This window comes from Colossoma macropomum, unplaced genomic scaffold (genome assembly GCF_904425465.1).
Source record: "Colossoma macropomum unplaced genomic scaffold, Colossoma_macropomum, whole genome shotgun sequence".
NCBI classification, from domain to species: domain Eukaryota; kingdom Metazoa; phylum Chordata; class Actinopteri; order Characiformes; family Serrasalmidae; genus Colossoma; species Colossoma macropomum.
The window spans coordinates 3,917,459-3,933,094 of record NW_023494799.1 but is presented as its reverse complement, the minus strand read 5'-3'; the positions used below and the strand labels follow the sequence as shown (position 1 = coordinate 3,933,094).

At 38.9% G+C, this 15,636-nt stretch overlaps 1 protein-coding gene across 1 annotated transcript; it reads left to right on the top strand.

Annotated features, from left to right (window-relative positions):
• The first annotated feature begins 7,761 nt into the window (after window positions 1-7,761).
• On the top strand, window positions 7,762-13,757 carry loxl5a (lysyl oxidase-like 5a). Its single transcript, XM_036586701.1, has 6 exons — window positions 7,762-8,626; window positions 9,214-9,322; window positions 10,121-10,258; window positions 11,052-11,208; window positions 13,372-13,467; window positions 13,638-13,757. The coding sequence occupies exons 1-6, from the start codon at window positions 7,846-7,848 to the stop codon at window positions 13,755-13,757; spliced, it is 1,401 nt and encodes a 466-aa protein (XP_036442594.1). The 5' UTR covers window positions 7,762-7,845.
• Window positions 13,758-15,636: the final 1,879 nt, after the last annotated feature.

Genomic DNA, 15,636 nt, shown 5'->3' with positions numbered 1-15,636 from the left:
AACTCTTGTGTCCAACAACCATATTTACATGCAGCTCAATTTCTGGTTAGTGTACAGTTATGTCAGTGGCTCCAGTGTGAAATCTTGTAGTTATCCTTTAGATTGATATCTAACAGTACCCAGTTGACTTTAATACATACAATGTTCATAGTTTTGTTCAGACATTTTAGATTTATTGGTTTGTGAAAAGGTTTGATTTGAACAAAAGACGAATTAACTTGATAAGTGCCAGAATCTCACATTTTAAACATGTTCTGATTATGGCCAAAAAAATGGCAATATTGTGGTTGAGGCATATCAGCTTTTATTTTCTATTCCTTTAGCTTAAATTTATTTAAACAAAAGGAATAAAGAAAAATAATTAAATTTAAACTTCTGCGACTGCTATACTAAGAGCATTCAGGGGTACAATATTAATATTCCAGGTGGTTCATTAGTTTTAAGTCCATGTATTGTCTCAAATATAATAGAGACTGGCAGCCAGTTGAGCTGAAGCTTAACAACTGGGGGTGTTTAATCAAGCAGAATTTCCAAGTTAGCCAGATAATGTAAGCCCAAAAACATGGATTGTCCAACAGGGGTGATTTTGGGCTTAAGTTATCAGTCTAAGTTGCTTTGATAAATACCCGCAGGTAGATGGATGAGGGCCTTGATGCCTCCCAAATGTTTAATGTGCTACAAAATGCTAACCTTAGTGCCATGCTGGAATGAAGAGTCCAAAGAAAGTGCATCTGGGACGTATCGGAGAGTCACATTATACAGTATGAAGACAGTTTGAAGATTTGTTGGTTTTCACTAATAGTGAGTTCATACACAAAAAATTGCACATTCTGTACCAGGTTTGTTAATTGCGGTGAAAAGAGGTGTATATTTCCTTTTGGGGACTCTGAAGTACAATGCATTTTAAAGAAAACAGTGAGTGGGGTGAGATGGTTCTCCACGATCCAAAACAGTGTGGAAACTGGATGTGGAAGCAAAGTCGTCTGGCACTGCAGAGAGTCAGATGCCTTGTAATAAAGTTACACAACCAGGTGACACTGTCAGAGTGTCAGTGTGCTGGGTGACGGGGCGACATGGTGAGTGTGACTGCATACTTGGCACATGAAACTAAAACAACCACAGGCATCCACTGCGCCTGAGATAGTTTCAAACCATAACAATGCTAAAGAGGAATTCTGCAGATTTTTCTATATGTCTGTGCAATTAAAACATTAAGATGACGTCAAATTCTCTGTTCTAGGTAAAGTCAGAATTGTTTATAGTGGAACCAGACGGCTGAAGAGGTTGAAAGCTCCCTTACAGAAAGTATAAACTCAAAGTGAAGTACATCGATCATTTTTTTTTTCAAATTCTCTGCATAATTCAGTGGTGAGTTGTAAACAGAGTGATTTGGTGTGAAATGGTTGAGATGTCTTTACAGTGGTGGTGATAGGAACCAGGGGTCGCCACGACTACAACACAGATATAGATGTTTTATTTACTATTCAAAACCACCAGTGAACCTACATGAGTCTTCTGAGTTTATATGGAATGTTGATGATGGAAAATCTGAAATTATATTATCTTTTGGGACTATTTTGCCTCACAATGCCCTGCATGTATCCCTCCACCATGAATAGCTAGAAAAAAGGTTTCAGGCCAAGAGTTTTTCTCAAAACTATCATAAAACAAAGTGTTGAGCTTTGGGAAGCAAATTCGTATGATTAACTTACTGTGAGAGACTTTTAGAGGTGGACGTCTGGTTCCTATCACCACCACTGTGAACAATTCTGGCTCTGAACAGAGCATTTCACACCAAACCACTCTGAATGACTTTTTGTTTACGTTATTGACGTAAATATGAAGGCATTTTGAAAAACTGGTGGACTTCCCCTTCATATTTATTCATTTTACTAGCAAGCTGGCATGTTATTCATAATTGTGATTTTTCTGCGTTTTTGTCCATCATAGTTTTCTCACTACAATACCCAGCATGCATTACACAAATATGTCGTATGTAACTGAGAATCCCCCCACATACATTCACTGGTGTGGAGATGAATACAGTAACTGTACTAGCAGTAATGTGCATCTCGTATCCTCCTTCAACAGACAGCCAATGGCAAAACAACACTGAAACAGCTCATCCTCAAATATCCGCCCTGAAGCAGCTGTCTTTTTTCAGAAATTCTTCCTACATCCAGGACACATCAGAAGGGAGTTTTCCTCCTGGAAAATCTCATTCTCAAGACCACCGTCGGATGCTGGCATGCATGCGAACAACAGATGTAGAGATGGTTAAACTGTTCATTTCAGTCAGAGAGCACCTTTAAAGGGGAAATCCACCATTTTTTCAAAATTTCTGTGCAGTTCAGTCTTTGAGTTGTAAACAAAGCCATTCAAAGTGGTTTGAATGTGAAACGTTGCTTGTAGAAAAACTTACAAACTTACGAAGATTTTTATAGTGGTGGTGATAGGAACCAGGGGTCGCCGTGTGTACAATACACATTTTATTTACTATCCAAAACCACCAGTGAACCTGCATGTGTTTTCAAAATTTTTTACATAGAATGTTGATGATGTAAACAGTCATTTAGAGTTTGATAAAATAGTGGAAAATGAATGGGTTAAAATAAATGAATTCAAATACATTTTAAGATGAAGCTTTAGCCCAAAACTATCATAAAACAATACCTCAGGCATCAGGCAGTGAATACATAACCATTTCATGTAGTAACTTTCTGTGAGGGAGCTTTTAGAGGTGGACGTCTGGTTCCTATCACCACCACTGTGAACAATTCTGACTCAGTAAGTTTCTCTAGAAATAAGCATTTCACACCAAACCACTCTGAACGACTCTGTTTTCATGTTAATGACAAATAGGAAGACATTTTGAAAAACTCTTCTAATTTTACATATTTTTTGAAAAATCGGTGGAGTTCCCCTTTAAGGCAAGTAGGACATAGTGAGCACAGCCAGTGATTCATAAAGCCAGCCACTGCAATATCAACAAGCCACTGTTTCATTATCCTTTTGATTGTTGACCATAAAGCAGTGAATCTACAGCAGAATCATTCACAGCTGCTGCTGCCGTTGCTACACTGAGCAATAAAGTCTATATTGAGCGTCAACCTGAAGGAAAAACAAACACAGTCTAGACATTTTCCTCAAGGAGGCCTGACCTTGTTCTAGGATTGAATGGGCATGAACACCTGAGACGATTTTAAAAGGTGTTTGTCGAGCTTCATGATCTATTTCTACTCGTCAATTACTCCTTTCTCCATACAGGGAGGAGCAATGTCGGCTATGGACGAGTCACATACACAAATTACTGAGAGCTCTGGAATACTCTGGATGTACAGGCAATGCGTGTATATTTAGCAGAGATTCCTGCCGTGCCGCGAGAGGGGACATAGTCTTTGTAATGAGGAACCCTGTGATCCTGCGTGTTTCTGGGTGACTGGTCTTTTCCACTGCTTTGTTTGGGAATATTTTAATCTTCAGGGATTAAAGTAAAATAGCAGCAGTTCTCAGCATTACTTTGATGAGGCCCTTTTCTGTCACTTCTCAGCTGAATTCTTTTTAAAGGTGCGGTGTGTAAGATCTTTTAGCTCATATGGAAAATAAATATATATGGACATATATTTAACATATTTGAAATACCTTTAGTCTGCATCTTCTCCCCGTGTCTGCATGGGTTTCCTCCCACAGTCCAAAGACATGCAGTCAGGCCAATTGGACACGCTAAATTGCCCCTAGGTGTGAATGTGTGTGTGAACGTATATGTCTGTCTGTCTGCCCTGTGATGGACGGGTGACCTGTCCAGGGTGTATCCTGCTTTCTGCCCAAAGAACACTGGGATAGGCTCCAGCAGCCCTGCGACCCAGAAGGATAAGTGGCTTAGAAAATGTGTGTGTGTGTGATACATTTCAAATACATTGCAGTCCATGCCAAAATACATTCCAAAGGCTAAATGTGTTTCAAAATATATTGCGATATTAACCAAATATATTTAAAAAAATATTTATTTCAAAACATATTTATTTATTTTAAAATAAATTTGATATATATCTTTGGTTCAGATGTCCAGAGACACTTACCGACTCACAATTGTTCACAGTGGTTTGATGGGAACCGGACATCCACCTCTAAAAGCTCCCTCACAGAAAGTTAATCATTATTAGTTTTAAGGGTTGTGGCCTACAATACATTTTTAAAACCGTCCACAGTGGGTGAACACATGCAGGGCATTGTGAGGCAAAATAGTTTGCAGATTTATCACTATTTTGCCATCATTACCAACATTCCATATAAACTCAGAAGACTCGTGTAGGTTCACTGGTGGTTTTGCATAGTAAATAAAATGTCTATATTTGTGTTGTAGTCATGGCGACCCCTGGTTCCTATCACCACCACTGTAAAGAAATCTGATACTGTTTTTCAGTTTTTTACATAATTTGGAAATACCTGTTTCTCTTTACGTCATGTGTAAATTTCATCATGAATGGACTAAAAGAAACGGCCCAAACTGACTTGGAAAAAAGTCTGGCTCCATTGACTTACATTAAAAGTAAAGTAGGTTTTTTAGAGTAGGTTTTTTCCTTCTCCTGTAAAGTTACCATTTTGGAGATACAAGGTGTTGTTCTGAGATACATAGGCACACACACAAACACATATATGTATATATATATATATATATATATATATATATATATATATATATATATATACACATATATACATATATATGTATAGCAGAGATTTAGAAAAATTGCATGTATTTACAAAGAATGTCCGTTTCTCAATTAGTTTTCAGTTTCTGTTAATAAAACTTTATGTTCCTTCTGAACAGACTGACCCTACTGACCCTAATTATGAAGGAGTTTCCCTTCTGCTCAGTTACATTCTGTATTATCAACAAGCTCAGTATTTCATTATCGCTCTCAGTTACTATTTTAAGTTTTATCATGTCTCTTTGCTGACTGCCAAGTTTACAGTACAGAACATACTGAGGAATTTTACTGTAAGTGCCAAAAAGCCAACTGTCCCAGTTTCATCCGCAGCGCACCCTTGTGGTCAGGCCACATCATGCACAATGGCTTTCTTTCTTTCCTGTGTGCACATATTTATACAAAAATATACAACAAAATACATACAGGTGTGTTTTGAATTTAATTATTCAATATACACTCAGAGACAGATGCGATTTGTCCCTGTATTTATTGTTCCATTTACTTCAGTAAAACATTTAATGTGTTTATGCTTTTCTGAGTACTTCTCAATTAATACCACTTTTACTTCTACTCAAGAATATTTGTAAGTACAGTAACCTGCTTTTTCCTCAATTCTACTTTAGTCATTCTTGTTCTTCCTGATCCCATTTTTGGTGTTTGATTTCATTTGTTATCTTTTCATTTTAGAATGGCATTTTAGGGGTGGGTTTAAGCTCCTCTCCCCTCCTCAGTTTGCTGATTCTAGTTTGGCTGTTGGTTGAACGTGGTTATGAGCATGAGGGTCCACAGGGGTCAGTATTTGGTCCATTTCTGTTTATACCACTAAACCTTCAGGTACAACACTGAATCATCTGTGGAAACTCTCTGACGAAGCAGCTGTAGTGGGATGTGTTGGAGCAAGCAGGAGGATGTAAAGATAAAATTGATAAATAAATTTGATAAAACAATAAAAGCCCCATATAATCTGCTCTTTCTTTGCTTATTTAACTGAACGCATTGTAGTCTTTATAATTTGTCTATTTAATTAGTGTTTCTATACTTGTTGCTTGTCTTGTTTCTATCTGTCTATGTAATGAGGTTGTGATGATTCACAGAATTCATAATTAATTTGGTACAATACAGTGATTCAATACAGCAAAGGCAAGGAGTGGCTGAAAATATCCCTGAAGTTAATATTTTATTTTTCTATTTTCAGTTTATTAGAGCCGTGTTTCTCAGCGCTGGTCCTGGAGGCCCACTGCTCTGCACATGTTAGTGCTTTTCCTGCTTTAACACTCTTACTTTAACTCAATAATGGGCTGTTACTGAGCTGATTAGATGGATCAAGTGTGTTAAGGGGGAAGGAAAACAATTACAAGTGCAGGGCGGTGGGCCTCCAGGACCACGGTTGACAGACACTATTAGAGCATTCAACCTTACAACAAGTTCAATATCTGAAACAAAAGCTAACATGCTAATCAATATTTTCTATGCTGTTTATATGCTGCAATTTAATTCATACATACATACATACATACATACATACATACATCATCTAAACCGCCTATCCTTCTGGGTCGCAGTGGCAATTTAATTCAATACATTAAATTTCAATGATAAATCCTGACTGTCTATTTATCTGACTTTTGATTCAATGTATTTGTTGTATCTGTTGGAACAAAGAAGTAAGTTTACAGTAGACGAAAAACACATTCTTAACTTTCAATGTAAGTTAATGGGAAAATGTTTTATTCAAAACAAATTTTGCCTGTTGGTTTGTCTGTCATTAAATTGTGACAGCATAAACGACAGCTGGCATTTTCAAATTATGTAAAAGCAAAAAATAAATAAAAAACGATAAAAATTGATATATAAAATTTTGTTCCGACAGCAAAAGTGAAGTATGAAGTTAAGACGGTCAACAAATGAACTCTGTTAAAGGTCTACCTGTCTGTCTATCAATTAGTCTGTCTGTTTATCTGCTTGTCTATCTATCTGGCCGTCTGTCTGGACCATCAGTTAGGTTTTTATGCTTACAGATCATGAATCAAAATGCACACTTCCAAATGTTGCATTGCTAAAGAAACACTGTGCTTTGTTTGCATACTTTACCAAACTCAGTAAAGCACAGAGCGAGAGAGAGAGAGTGAGTGAGAGTGAGAGAGTGAGAGAGAGAGAGAGAGAGAGAGAGAGAGAGATAGTGAGTGAGTGAGAGCGCAAGAGTGAGTGAAAGTGAGTGAGAGAGAGAGAGAGAGAATAAGAGTAGGAGAGTGAGTGAAAGAGAGAGAGTAAGAGAGAGTGAGAGTAGGAAAGTGAGTGATAGAGTGAGAAAGCAAGAGAGGAAGAGAGAGCAAGAGAGAGAAAGCGAGAGAGAGAGTGAGTGAGAGTGAGAGATGGTGAGTAAGTGGAACAGAGTGACTGAGAGAGAGAGAGCAAGCGAGAGAGTGAGAGAGAGAGTGAGCGAGTGAGAGAATGAGTGAGTGAAAGAGAAGAAGAGAGAGATTGAGCAAGAGAGCGCGAGAGAGAGATTAGGTGAGAGAGAGAGAGTGAGAAGGAGAGAGATAGAGCAAGCGAGAGAGTGAGAGAGAGATTGATTGAGACAGAGAGATATTGAGTGAGAGAGAGAAGAGAGATTGAGTGAGAGAGCGAGAGAGTATGACAGCGAGAGTGAGAGAGAGAGAGAGAGTTAGTGAGAGTGAGAGAGGGAGTGAGATAGAGAGAGAGCGAGAGAGATTAAGTGAGAGAGAGAGAATGAGAAGGAGAGAGAGAGAGTGAGTGAAAGAGAAGAAGAGAGAGATTGAGTGAGAGAGCACGAGAGAGTATGACAGCGAGAGTGAGTGAGCGAAAGAGAGTATTTGAGAGTGGGTGAGAGAGTGAGAGTTAGTGAGAGTGAGTGACAGAGAGAGTTATTGAGAGTGAGAGAATGAGAGAGAGAGAATGAGTGAGAGAGATAGAGTTAGTGCGAGTGAGAGAGAAAAAATGAGTGAGAGAGATAGAGAGTTAGTGAGAGTGAGAGAGTGAGTGAGAGAGCGAGAGGGAGAGTGAGTGAGAGAGAGAGCAAGAGAGAGGCGTGTAAACACACATTTATTCTGCACCTCCTTCTAAAACTCAGAGACTGAGTGGATGTGAGCGGAGGAGCAGCAGCACTTTCACAATGCAAGCCTTAACCTTCGTGTCCAGATGTGTGTTTATGTTGTCTCTGGTGTGTCTTCTGGTCAGCTTCAGCACGGGACAGCGCCGTACAAGGGGGCGCACCTCATCGCCACGGAGAGGTGAGGTTCACTGGGAAAACAACGGCCACCTCTTCAGCTTGACCAGCGCATGGTCCGAATACTATGTGCCTTCAGCTGCGAGGAGGAGCATGCCGCTGTTTTTCTCCAGACACACTTCCCCGAGGACCCAAAGAGGGGCCACCAGGGGTCACGGAGGACGCGCACGACCTGCCGGAGATACTGCTCTTCACACAGACTCAAGAAATGACCTGATACCTGGCATATCAGAGTCCAGGAGCAATCGGCATCTTTCATCTTCGATCACGGAGACGGTGGGGAGCGTTCTGGAGGTCGCTCCGCTGACCTCAAGTCCTTCAAAGTCTCCAAACAGCACAACTGCACCAGACCAAAGACGGACCAACTCAGCCACTGTCTCCACAGCTGCTGGACAAAGTCATTTTAGAGGCCCTGATGGTCAAATAGCCGATCCACAGCCGGCCACCAGCCCCTCTTCGGTCACACCGTATGACCACAACAGTGCAGACAGAGCAAATGCACCACGTCATGTTGCCCAAAGGCGAACAGGTGACAGTGTGATGGAAGATGAACCGACCTCCAGTGGAAATAGAAGAAATTCAGTTTTCTACAATCTAAATCCATCAACAGGCACGAGCAGGCAGCAAAGCAGGGGATCAGGCTATGGCACCAGGTACTTCCATCATGGTAAGACCATTTCTCTTACATTATCATTCAGTACACGCACTGCACACTGATATATGATGTGGCATCGTTAGAGATGATCCTGCATAATTTTTTACCAAAATCTTTTACATTTCTTGAATCACATGGATGCCTTGATTCATCACAGCGCTCACAGAAGCTCATCTGGAACATCTGAGATCAGTCAGGATTTGCACAGCACAATGAAAACTGATAAAGGGCTCATTTGCATGTTTCACCCTTCCGCAATATAAATATCGCTGCTGTTGGAACAAAACCTCCTTTTTGTCATTTTTCAGTTTTTGACATAATTTGAAAATACCTGTTGCTCTTTATATTGTGTGTAAATTTCATGATGAATGGACCAACAGAAATGACCCAAAATGACTTGGAAAAAAATCTGGTTCCATTGACTTACATTGAAAGTAAAGTGTGTTTTTTCCTTCTCCTGTAAAGTTACCATCTTGGAGATACGAGATTTTGTTCCGACAGCAACGATATAGTGAATCAATAAAATTCAAAGCACTAGTTTCTTCAGTGCAAATGATTTTGATCCAATAAAGTTAACATCAGGCTCTCATACTGTCCAGGTCTGCCTGACCTCGTCCCTGATCCATACTACATTCAAGCTGCATCTTACATCCAGCGTGTGCAGATGTACGCGCTGCGATGTGCAGCTGAGGAAAACTGCCTGTCCCGGTATGTCCAGCAGGCTGCACTGTTGTGTGTATACATATATATGTATTTTTGTCGGTTTTCAGTTTTTGCATTTTGCCCTTTATATTCTGTGTAAGTGTATATATATATATATATATACGTTGAGTTATTTAAAAAAATGGAATTAGACTGGGGTGTTCAAACTTTTGCACACCACTGCAATTACAAATAGTTAAAAGGAAGCTGTGAATCAATAAATTAAAAAATAATAAATACACTTTATATGTGTCAAGAATGATGACCATAGCTGTACATTATTCTAAAATGAGTGAATGAGATTATAATTAAAATTAATATCCATAATGCCTCGTCTCTTTCAAAATTGGCAATCGCATCTAAAGAACGATATTTATCTGTATCTATTGTCGTTGCCAAAATACTGGAAATATTCACTAAAACATCTAAAATATCTAGTTTAGAGTATATAAACCTCTTTAAGTTGTTATTGTATATACAATAAACAAAAATATTCAGATGAAAAGTCATTCCACATACTATTGAATATTACTGTACACAAATGTGTTAAACATGTTTTGTAAAAAAAAAATAATCATTTATACATTTATCTTTCTACTGGGAGGTTTCTGTCCCAAACACTCCCCCCAGCTCCCAACACACCGAACCGAGTCATTAAGAGCACTGAATACCTGACAGAAGCTGTGATAGAGCAAAAATGTTTTACACACCATCACCACTCATACATTCATTCATCTGGTGCTTACTGGTTAATCTGTTTATATGAAGAATCTCATTTCATCATTTTTCTCTTTCTTTATCCAGCTCCGCTTACAGGCCAAGCGTCCGAGATCTTGACTACCGGGTGCTTCTGCGGTTCCCCCAGAGGGTCAAAAATCAAGGCACTGCGGACTTCCTTCCCGTGAGGCCGCAGCATCAGTGGGAATGGCACAGCTGCCATCAGTACGTCTGTAAAGAACCTTGACCATTCACTGTTACAGCTATGAATCAGCTTCATAGGTGCTTCGGTTTATACAATGAACACAATGAGCACAACAAGAACACCGTTAATGTGGAGTGAAATCAGAAGAGAGCAGTTTGACTGTGTTTCCATCAGAGCCGGCTTATGAGGAGCCTGGCCACTTCCTGTTTCCCCCATTATATCAAAATGTTGATTGCAAAACAGCAGAGGGCGCCCACGAGCGAGTCCTCAATGAATGGGGGTGAATGGAGCTAAACGGCTAAAAAGGAAAAGTTAAAATAGTGTCTAATCAGTCGCCCAGAACTTTCCTTTAATTTTAGAAAGTAGAAGGATGGATTTCACTAAAAAAACAAAGAAAACTCACCTGTATGTTTCCTTTTTTCTACAGCAAACAGGTTTTGTGCTGTACAACGGCAGCATTACTGCTACTGAGTGCTGATTGGTTGGCGAGCTGAGCAGCTCATTGGCTGCTTGCCCTCACTGACGTCATGAACATAGATGAGGCGCCATTTTAAACTACTATAACTCGAGTTTAAAAGCTCTTAAAAATATAACAGCGGTGTTCAAATGTTTTATGCTGTTTAGGAAATGAACATATTCTTTTATCTTAAAAATGTTTAAGCATTTATAAACTATGATTTTACTCAAATCTCAGTCTCATCTTAATCCCCTTCATTTTGGACTCGCTCGGGAGCGCCCTCTAGTGTCTGAGAAACCCAGATGTTACAGAGTGGTAATTCTCCTCTCTATGAGTTCTTTGTTTCCATCCCTCAGACACTACCACAGCATGGAGGCCTTCAGCAGCTATGACCTTCTAGATGCTTCTACAGGCCGGAGGGTGGCAGAGGGACACAAAGCCAGTTTCTGTCTGGAGGACACCAGCTGTGATCCAGGTGTTCGCAGGAGATACGCCTGCACAGCTCACACACAGGTAAAGCCGTTCTCACGTAACACAGGGCCTGCTGTTCTAGACTGACCTCTGTGTGTGCCTGTATTTACAGTCGAATGCCAAAATTTAGGCACCCCTGCTCAAATGAGATGTACTGTTATTTTTCTAAGTGAAGAGAAGTTAATCTCCACAGAGAACAGTTCTGTGCATTTTAATACACAATTAATGTTTATTTGCTGAATTAAAGAGAAAGTGTGGCTTGTGCAAAAGTTATTGCGCATTTTATATTTTATATTTAAAAATAGACTGAAAATAGATTTGTTCAACTGTGATTTCACACAAATGAAGTGTCTGTCAGCACTTTATTGTCCTGCTGAAGGTGAAGACTAAACATGGAGAAGCAGCGTTTACCTGCTATGCGGCCCTTAAATGGACCCAGTTGACAGAGAGCATCAGAAGAGCCCTGACAACGTTCCTATTTGAGCAGCTTTCAGCGCAGTTTAAAACACTGTTAGGTTTTCTAGACCTTTTGTTCCACAATGGCACTTTATATACTAATTACATTTTTACATTTTTTATTAGATTTCTAATTTGTCCAATTTAAATTCAAATATGATTTTTAATTTAATGATTTCCTCTTTTAAATCTATTATTTTAATCATGTTTTTAATTTCTATTTTCTCATATTTTACTTTTTAAATGCTTCTGCATTTTCCCATCTGTAAATCACTTTGAATAACAGCAGTGTATTTATGGTGCTATTTAAATAAACTTTTCTTGCCTTGAAGTCCCTGTGGTCATTGAATAATTAGCCTTATAATAAGTAATAAGCCTGGGATTTTAAGGGGTTAAACTCAGCAAAAAAATAGAAATTGTGCACCTAACTTTGCAGAAAAAGGTCACATTTAAGTGTGTTCTCGGTAGAGGATGTGTCAACATACTTTCACTTAGAAAAATTACAACACATATAATTTGACATCATCATTTTTCATGATATTGGCAGAAAAGTGACCATTAAGACATCAAGACTATTTTTTCTCTGCTAATGTATTTTATGTTATTTTGTTTGCACAGTTCAGTTTACTGGTTTCGTTTTTCAGATGTATCTAGTTAAATATTGTTTTATTGCACTCCTTTTAAAATGTATTACTTTTGTTTTCCTAATAAAAATGAGAAAAATGTTAATTAATTTTCATTCTTGCAGAAAAAATGATATGCAGTTGGGGGGCCCACAGTATAAAGCTGCTTAGTGCCCCCAAATGTTCAGAAGCAGCCCTGCACCAGTCTACAGAGCCCTGCTGGTGACATCCCGTATAAATAAAAAAAATGCGGCCATGCCGTATTAACATATGGGAACAAGATCATAACGTGTGGCCACGACTTAGTAATGCATGGGAACGAGATCATGCCTTATTAAGCTGTGGTCAAGGCTTAATTTTCTAAATCATAAGTCATAAGTCATGGCCATTCATTAGGATCTTGTTCCAACACCTTACTAAGTCGTGGCCATGACTTAATTATGTCATTACCATGCCTTACTAAGTCATGGCCATTTATTAGGATCTCATTCCCACGCCTTACTAAGTCATGGCCATTCCTTAGGATTTAATTCCCAAGCCTTACTAAGTCATGGCCATTCATTGGGATCTTGTTCCCATGCCTTACTAAGTTGTGGCCATGACTTACCTATCTCATCCCCATGCCTTACTAAGTCGTGGCCATGACTTAATTACCTCATTCACTTGCCTTACTAAGTCATGGCTATGACTTAATTATCTCATTCCCATGCCTTACTTAGTCATGGCCATTCCTTAGGATCTAATTCCCAAGCCTTACTAAGTCATTGCCATTCATTGGGATCTTGTTCCCACGCCTTACTAAGTTGTGGCCATGACTTACCTATCTCATTCCCATGCCTTACTTAGTCATGGCCATTCCTTAGGATCTAATTCCCAAGCCTTACTAAGTCATTGCCATTCATTGGGATCTTGTTCCCACACCTTATGAAGTCGTCGCCATGACTTAATTATCTCATTCCCATGCCTTACTAACTCATGGCCATGCTTTATTTTTATTTATACAGACGTCACCAGCAGAGCTCTGTACTAATCTAACCACGAACGTCCTAAAAACAGTGCATCATATCAACAGTGAAATGATGGTGACTTGATTAAATATGTTTTCCCGCCCTTTTTCCTGGAGCAGGGTTTGGGTCCAGGCTGCTACGACACCTACCACGCCAACATTGACTGTCAGTGGATCGACATCACAGACGTTCCTCCTGGAGACTACGTCCTGAAGGTGGGTCTGAGTGACAGAATGCATGATGGAACATATACTTCAGGGAAGCCCAGCTGCTGTTCACACTGGGATTACACCACAACCGTTTTCACTGTTATGCACATGTTCCATAACCTTCTACAACCAAAACTGTGCCCTCACCCCCTGATGTCATCTCGCTCTCTTCCCAGGTGACAGTGAACCCTAATTTCCAAGTCCAGGAGTCTGATTTCTCCAACAACGTGGTCCAGTGTGATGTTAGATACACTGGGTCATATGTGCAAACGCACAACTGCAGAATCACAGCGTAAGTTCATTCAGATGAATGTTCATAGATGCTTAATCAAAACGTTAACAACTGGGATCTAAAATCCACTTTTGTTTCACAGATATTGATCCAACTGTCTCTGCAATATGTAGAAAACAATGCAGCAGCTTTAGCTCACTTGATATATTCAGAATCAATATCAATCAGAATTATGTCATTCAGATATCTCGTAGAATGTCAGTCCATGCATATACACAGATTTGGGCACACGGTATTGCAATCTATTCCAATGTTAGTGTTTATTTATCTATGTTATGTACATTGTATGTTGTGTTTTTAAAGTAGAAATGTCCTGAAATATGAAATATAATGACATGAAACATACCAAACATTTGATAAATGGTGTAAATTAATATGTTGACCTAATTATACCAAATTATACCATGACAAACATGTGATAAATGGTGTAAATGAATATGTTGATTTAATTTGTCCACTGTACCCAGCACACTATATTGTAATCTATTCCAGTATTAGTTTGTATGTTTTATGTACATTGTTGTGTACTTCTCAAGCAAAAATGACTTGAAATATGAAATATAATGACATAAAAAAAGGCTGAGATAAATGGTGTAAATTAATTATTTTTTAAATTTAATTTGTGTGTTTGCAACAAACAGAATTGTTACTACAGCTCACATTGTCTATGCCAGGGGTCGCAACCCCAATGTTAAGAAGAGCCATTTTCTCCTTTCAACAAAAATCAAACCACTTTGGGAGCCTCAACATTTTATGTTCATTTTACCATCTTGGCTGTAAATATGTCTCAGTATGTTCTAATGTACTATTATAGACCAAAAAATATGATATAAACAAAAACGTAGACTTACTTTGCTCTGCTTTAATCTTTAGCTCACATTTAGCTTTTCTCACATCTCCAGCAGGAAACTTTTCCAAAAGTACAGCAGTTTCTTGTAAAATGTGTCTCAATGTTTGACTTTTTACAAGGCTGAAGTCGCTTCTCATTCGCCAGCTTCTTGATTAAATTTTCCCATTCCACCTTAAATGGTGCCTGAGGAACCAGAATATAACTGCTGCACCATTTAAGGTGGAATGGAAAAATTCGAACAAGAAGCTGGCGAATGAGAAACTGACTTTAACTTTGCGGCTTTTTAGTGTTCGTCAGTTTCCCCTTGCAGATTAAACGTATCAGGAAACCAGCTGGAGTGATTATAAACGCAAATAAGTCCATTTGTCTCTAAAATACCGAAGTTCGTCTTAAATCTCTCTCTTTGCTGTTTTGTTAGCTACTAGCTGGGTGAGACTGTTGCTATGGTGACCAGCAGTCTGTGCTGATCTTCAGGGTTAAAGGGTGAATTAGCAGTTGTACATTAACTCCAGAGTTTAAGACCATTTATTGTTAAACTGTGCTGAACGATCAGCAGAGTTTTATTTTACTGAAAAGGAGGATTATTTTATTTTTACCTACTAATCTAATTCTGCTGTGGAGCCACAACAGGGCAGTAAAAGAGCTGCATACAGCACCGGAGCCGCATGTTGCCGAACTCTGGTCTATGCTGAATAAGTTGTGTGTGAGAAGACATGCACACTTGTCCGAATTAAGCCAGATTTTTGGAATTATGATACAGAAATGAATTAATTCGGTTTAAATTTTATGTTGAAGTACAAACTATGCAGATCATCTGTGTCTGTGCACGCAGTCCAGTTTCGTTCTCTTTCAACTGTTAAATCAATAAAGCTGTTTTCAATTCTTCGCTGTGAATTCTGTTTAAAAAACCAAAGAATGTTCATCAAAAGGAATTCAAACATCAATGAAAGAGCATTTTGTGCAAGCAAATGATGCTTTTCTGCCCTCTTGATTCAAACAGTTACATAAAAAAACAGCTAAAAATCCTCTGAGG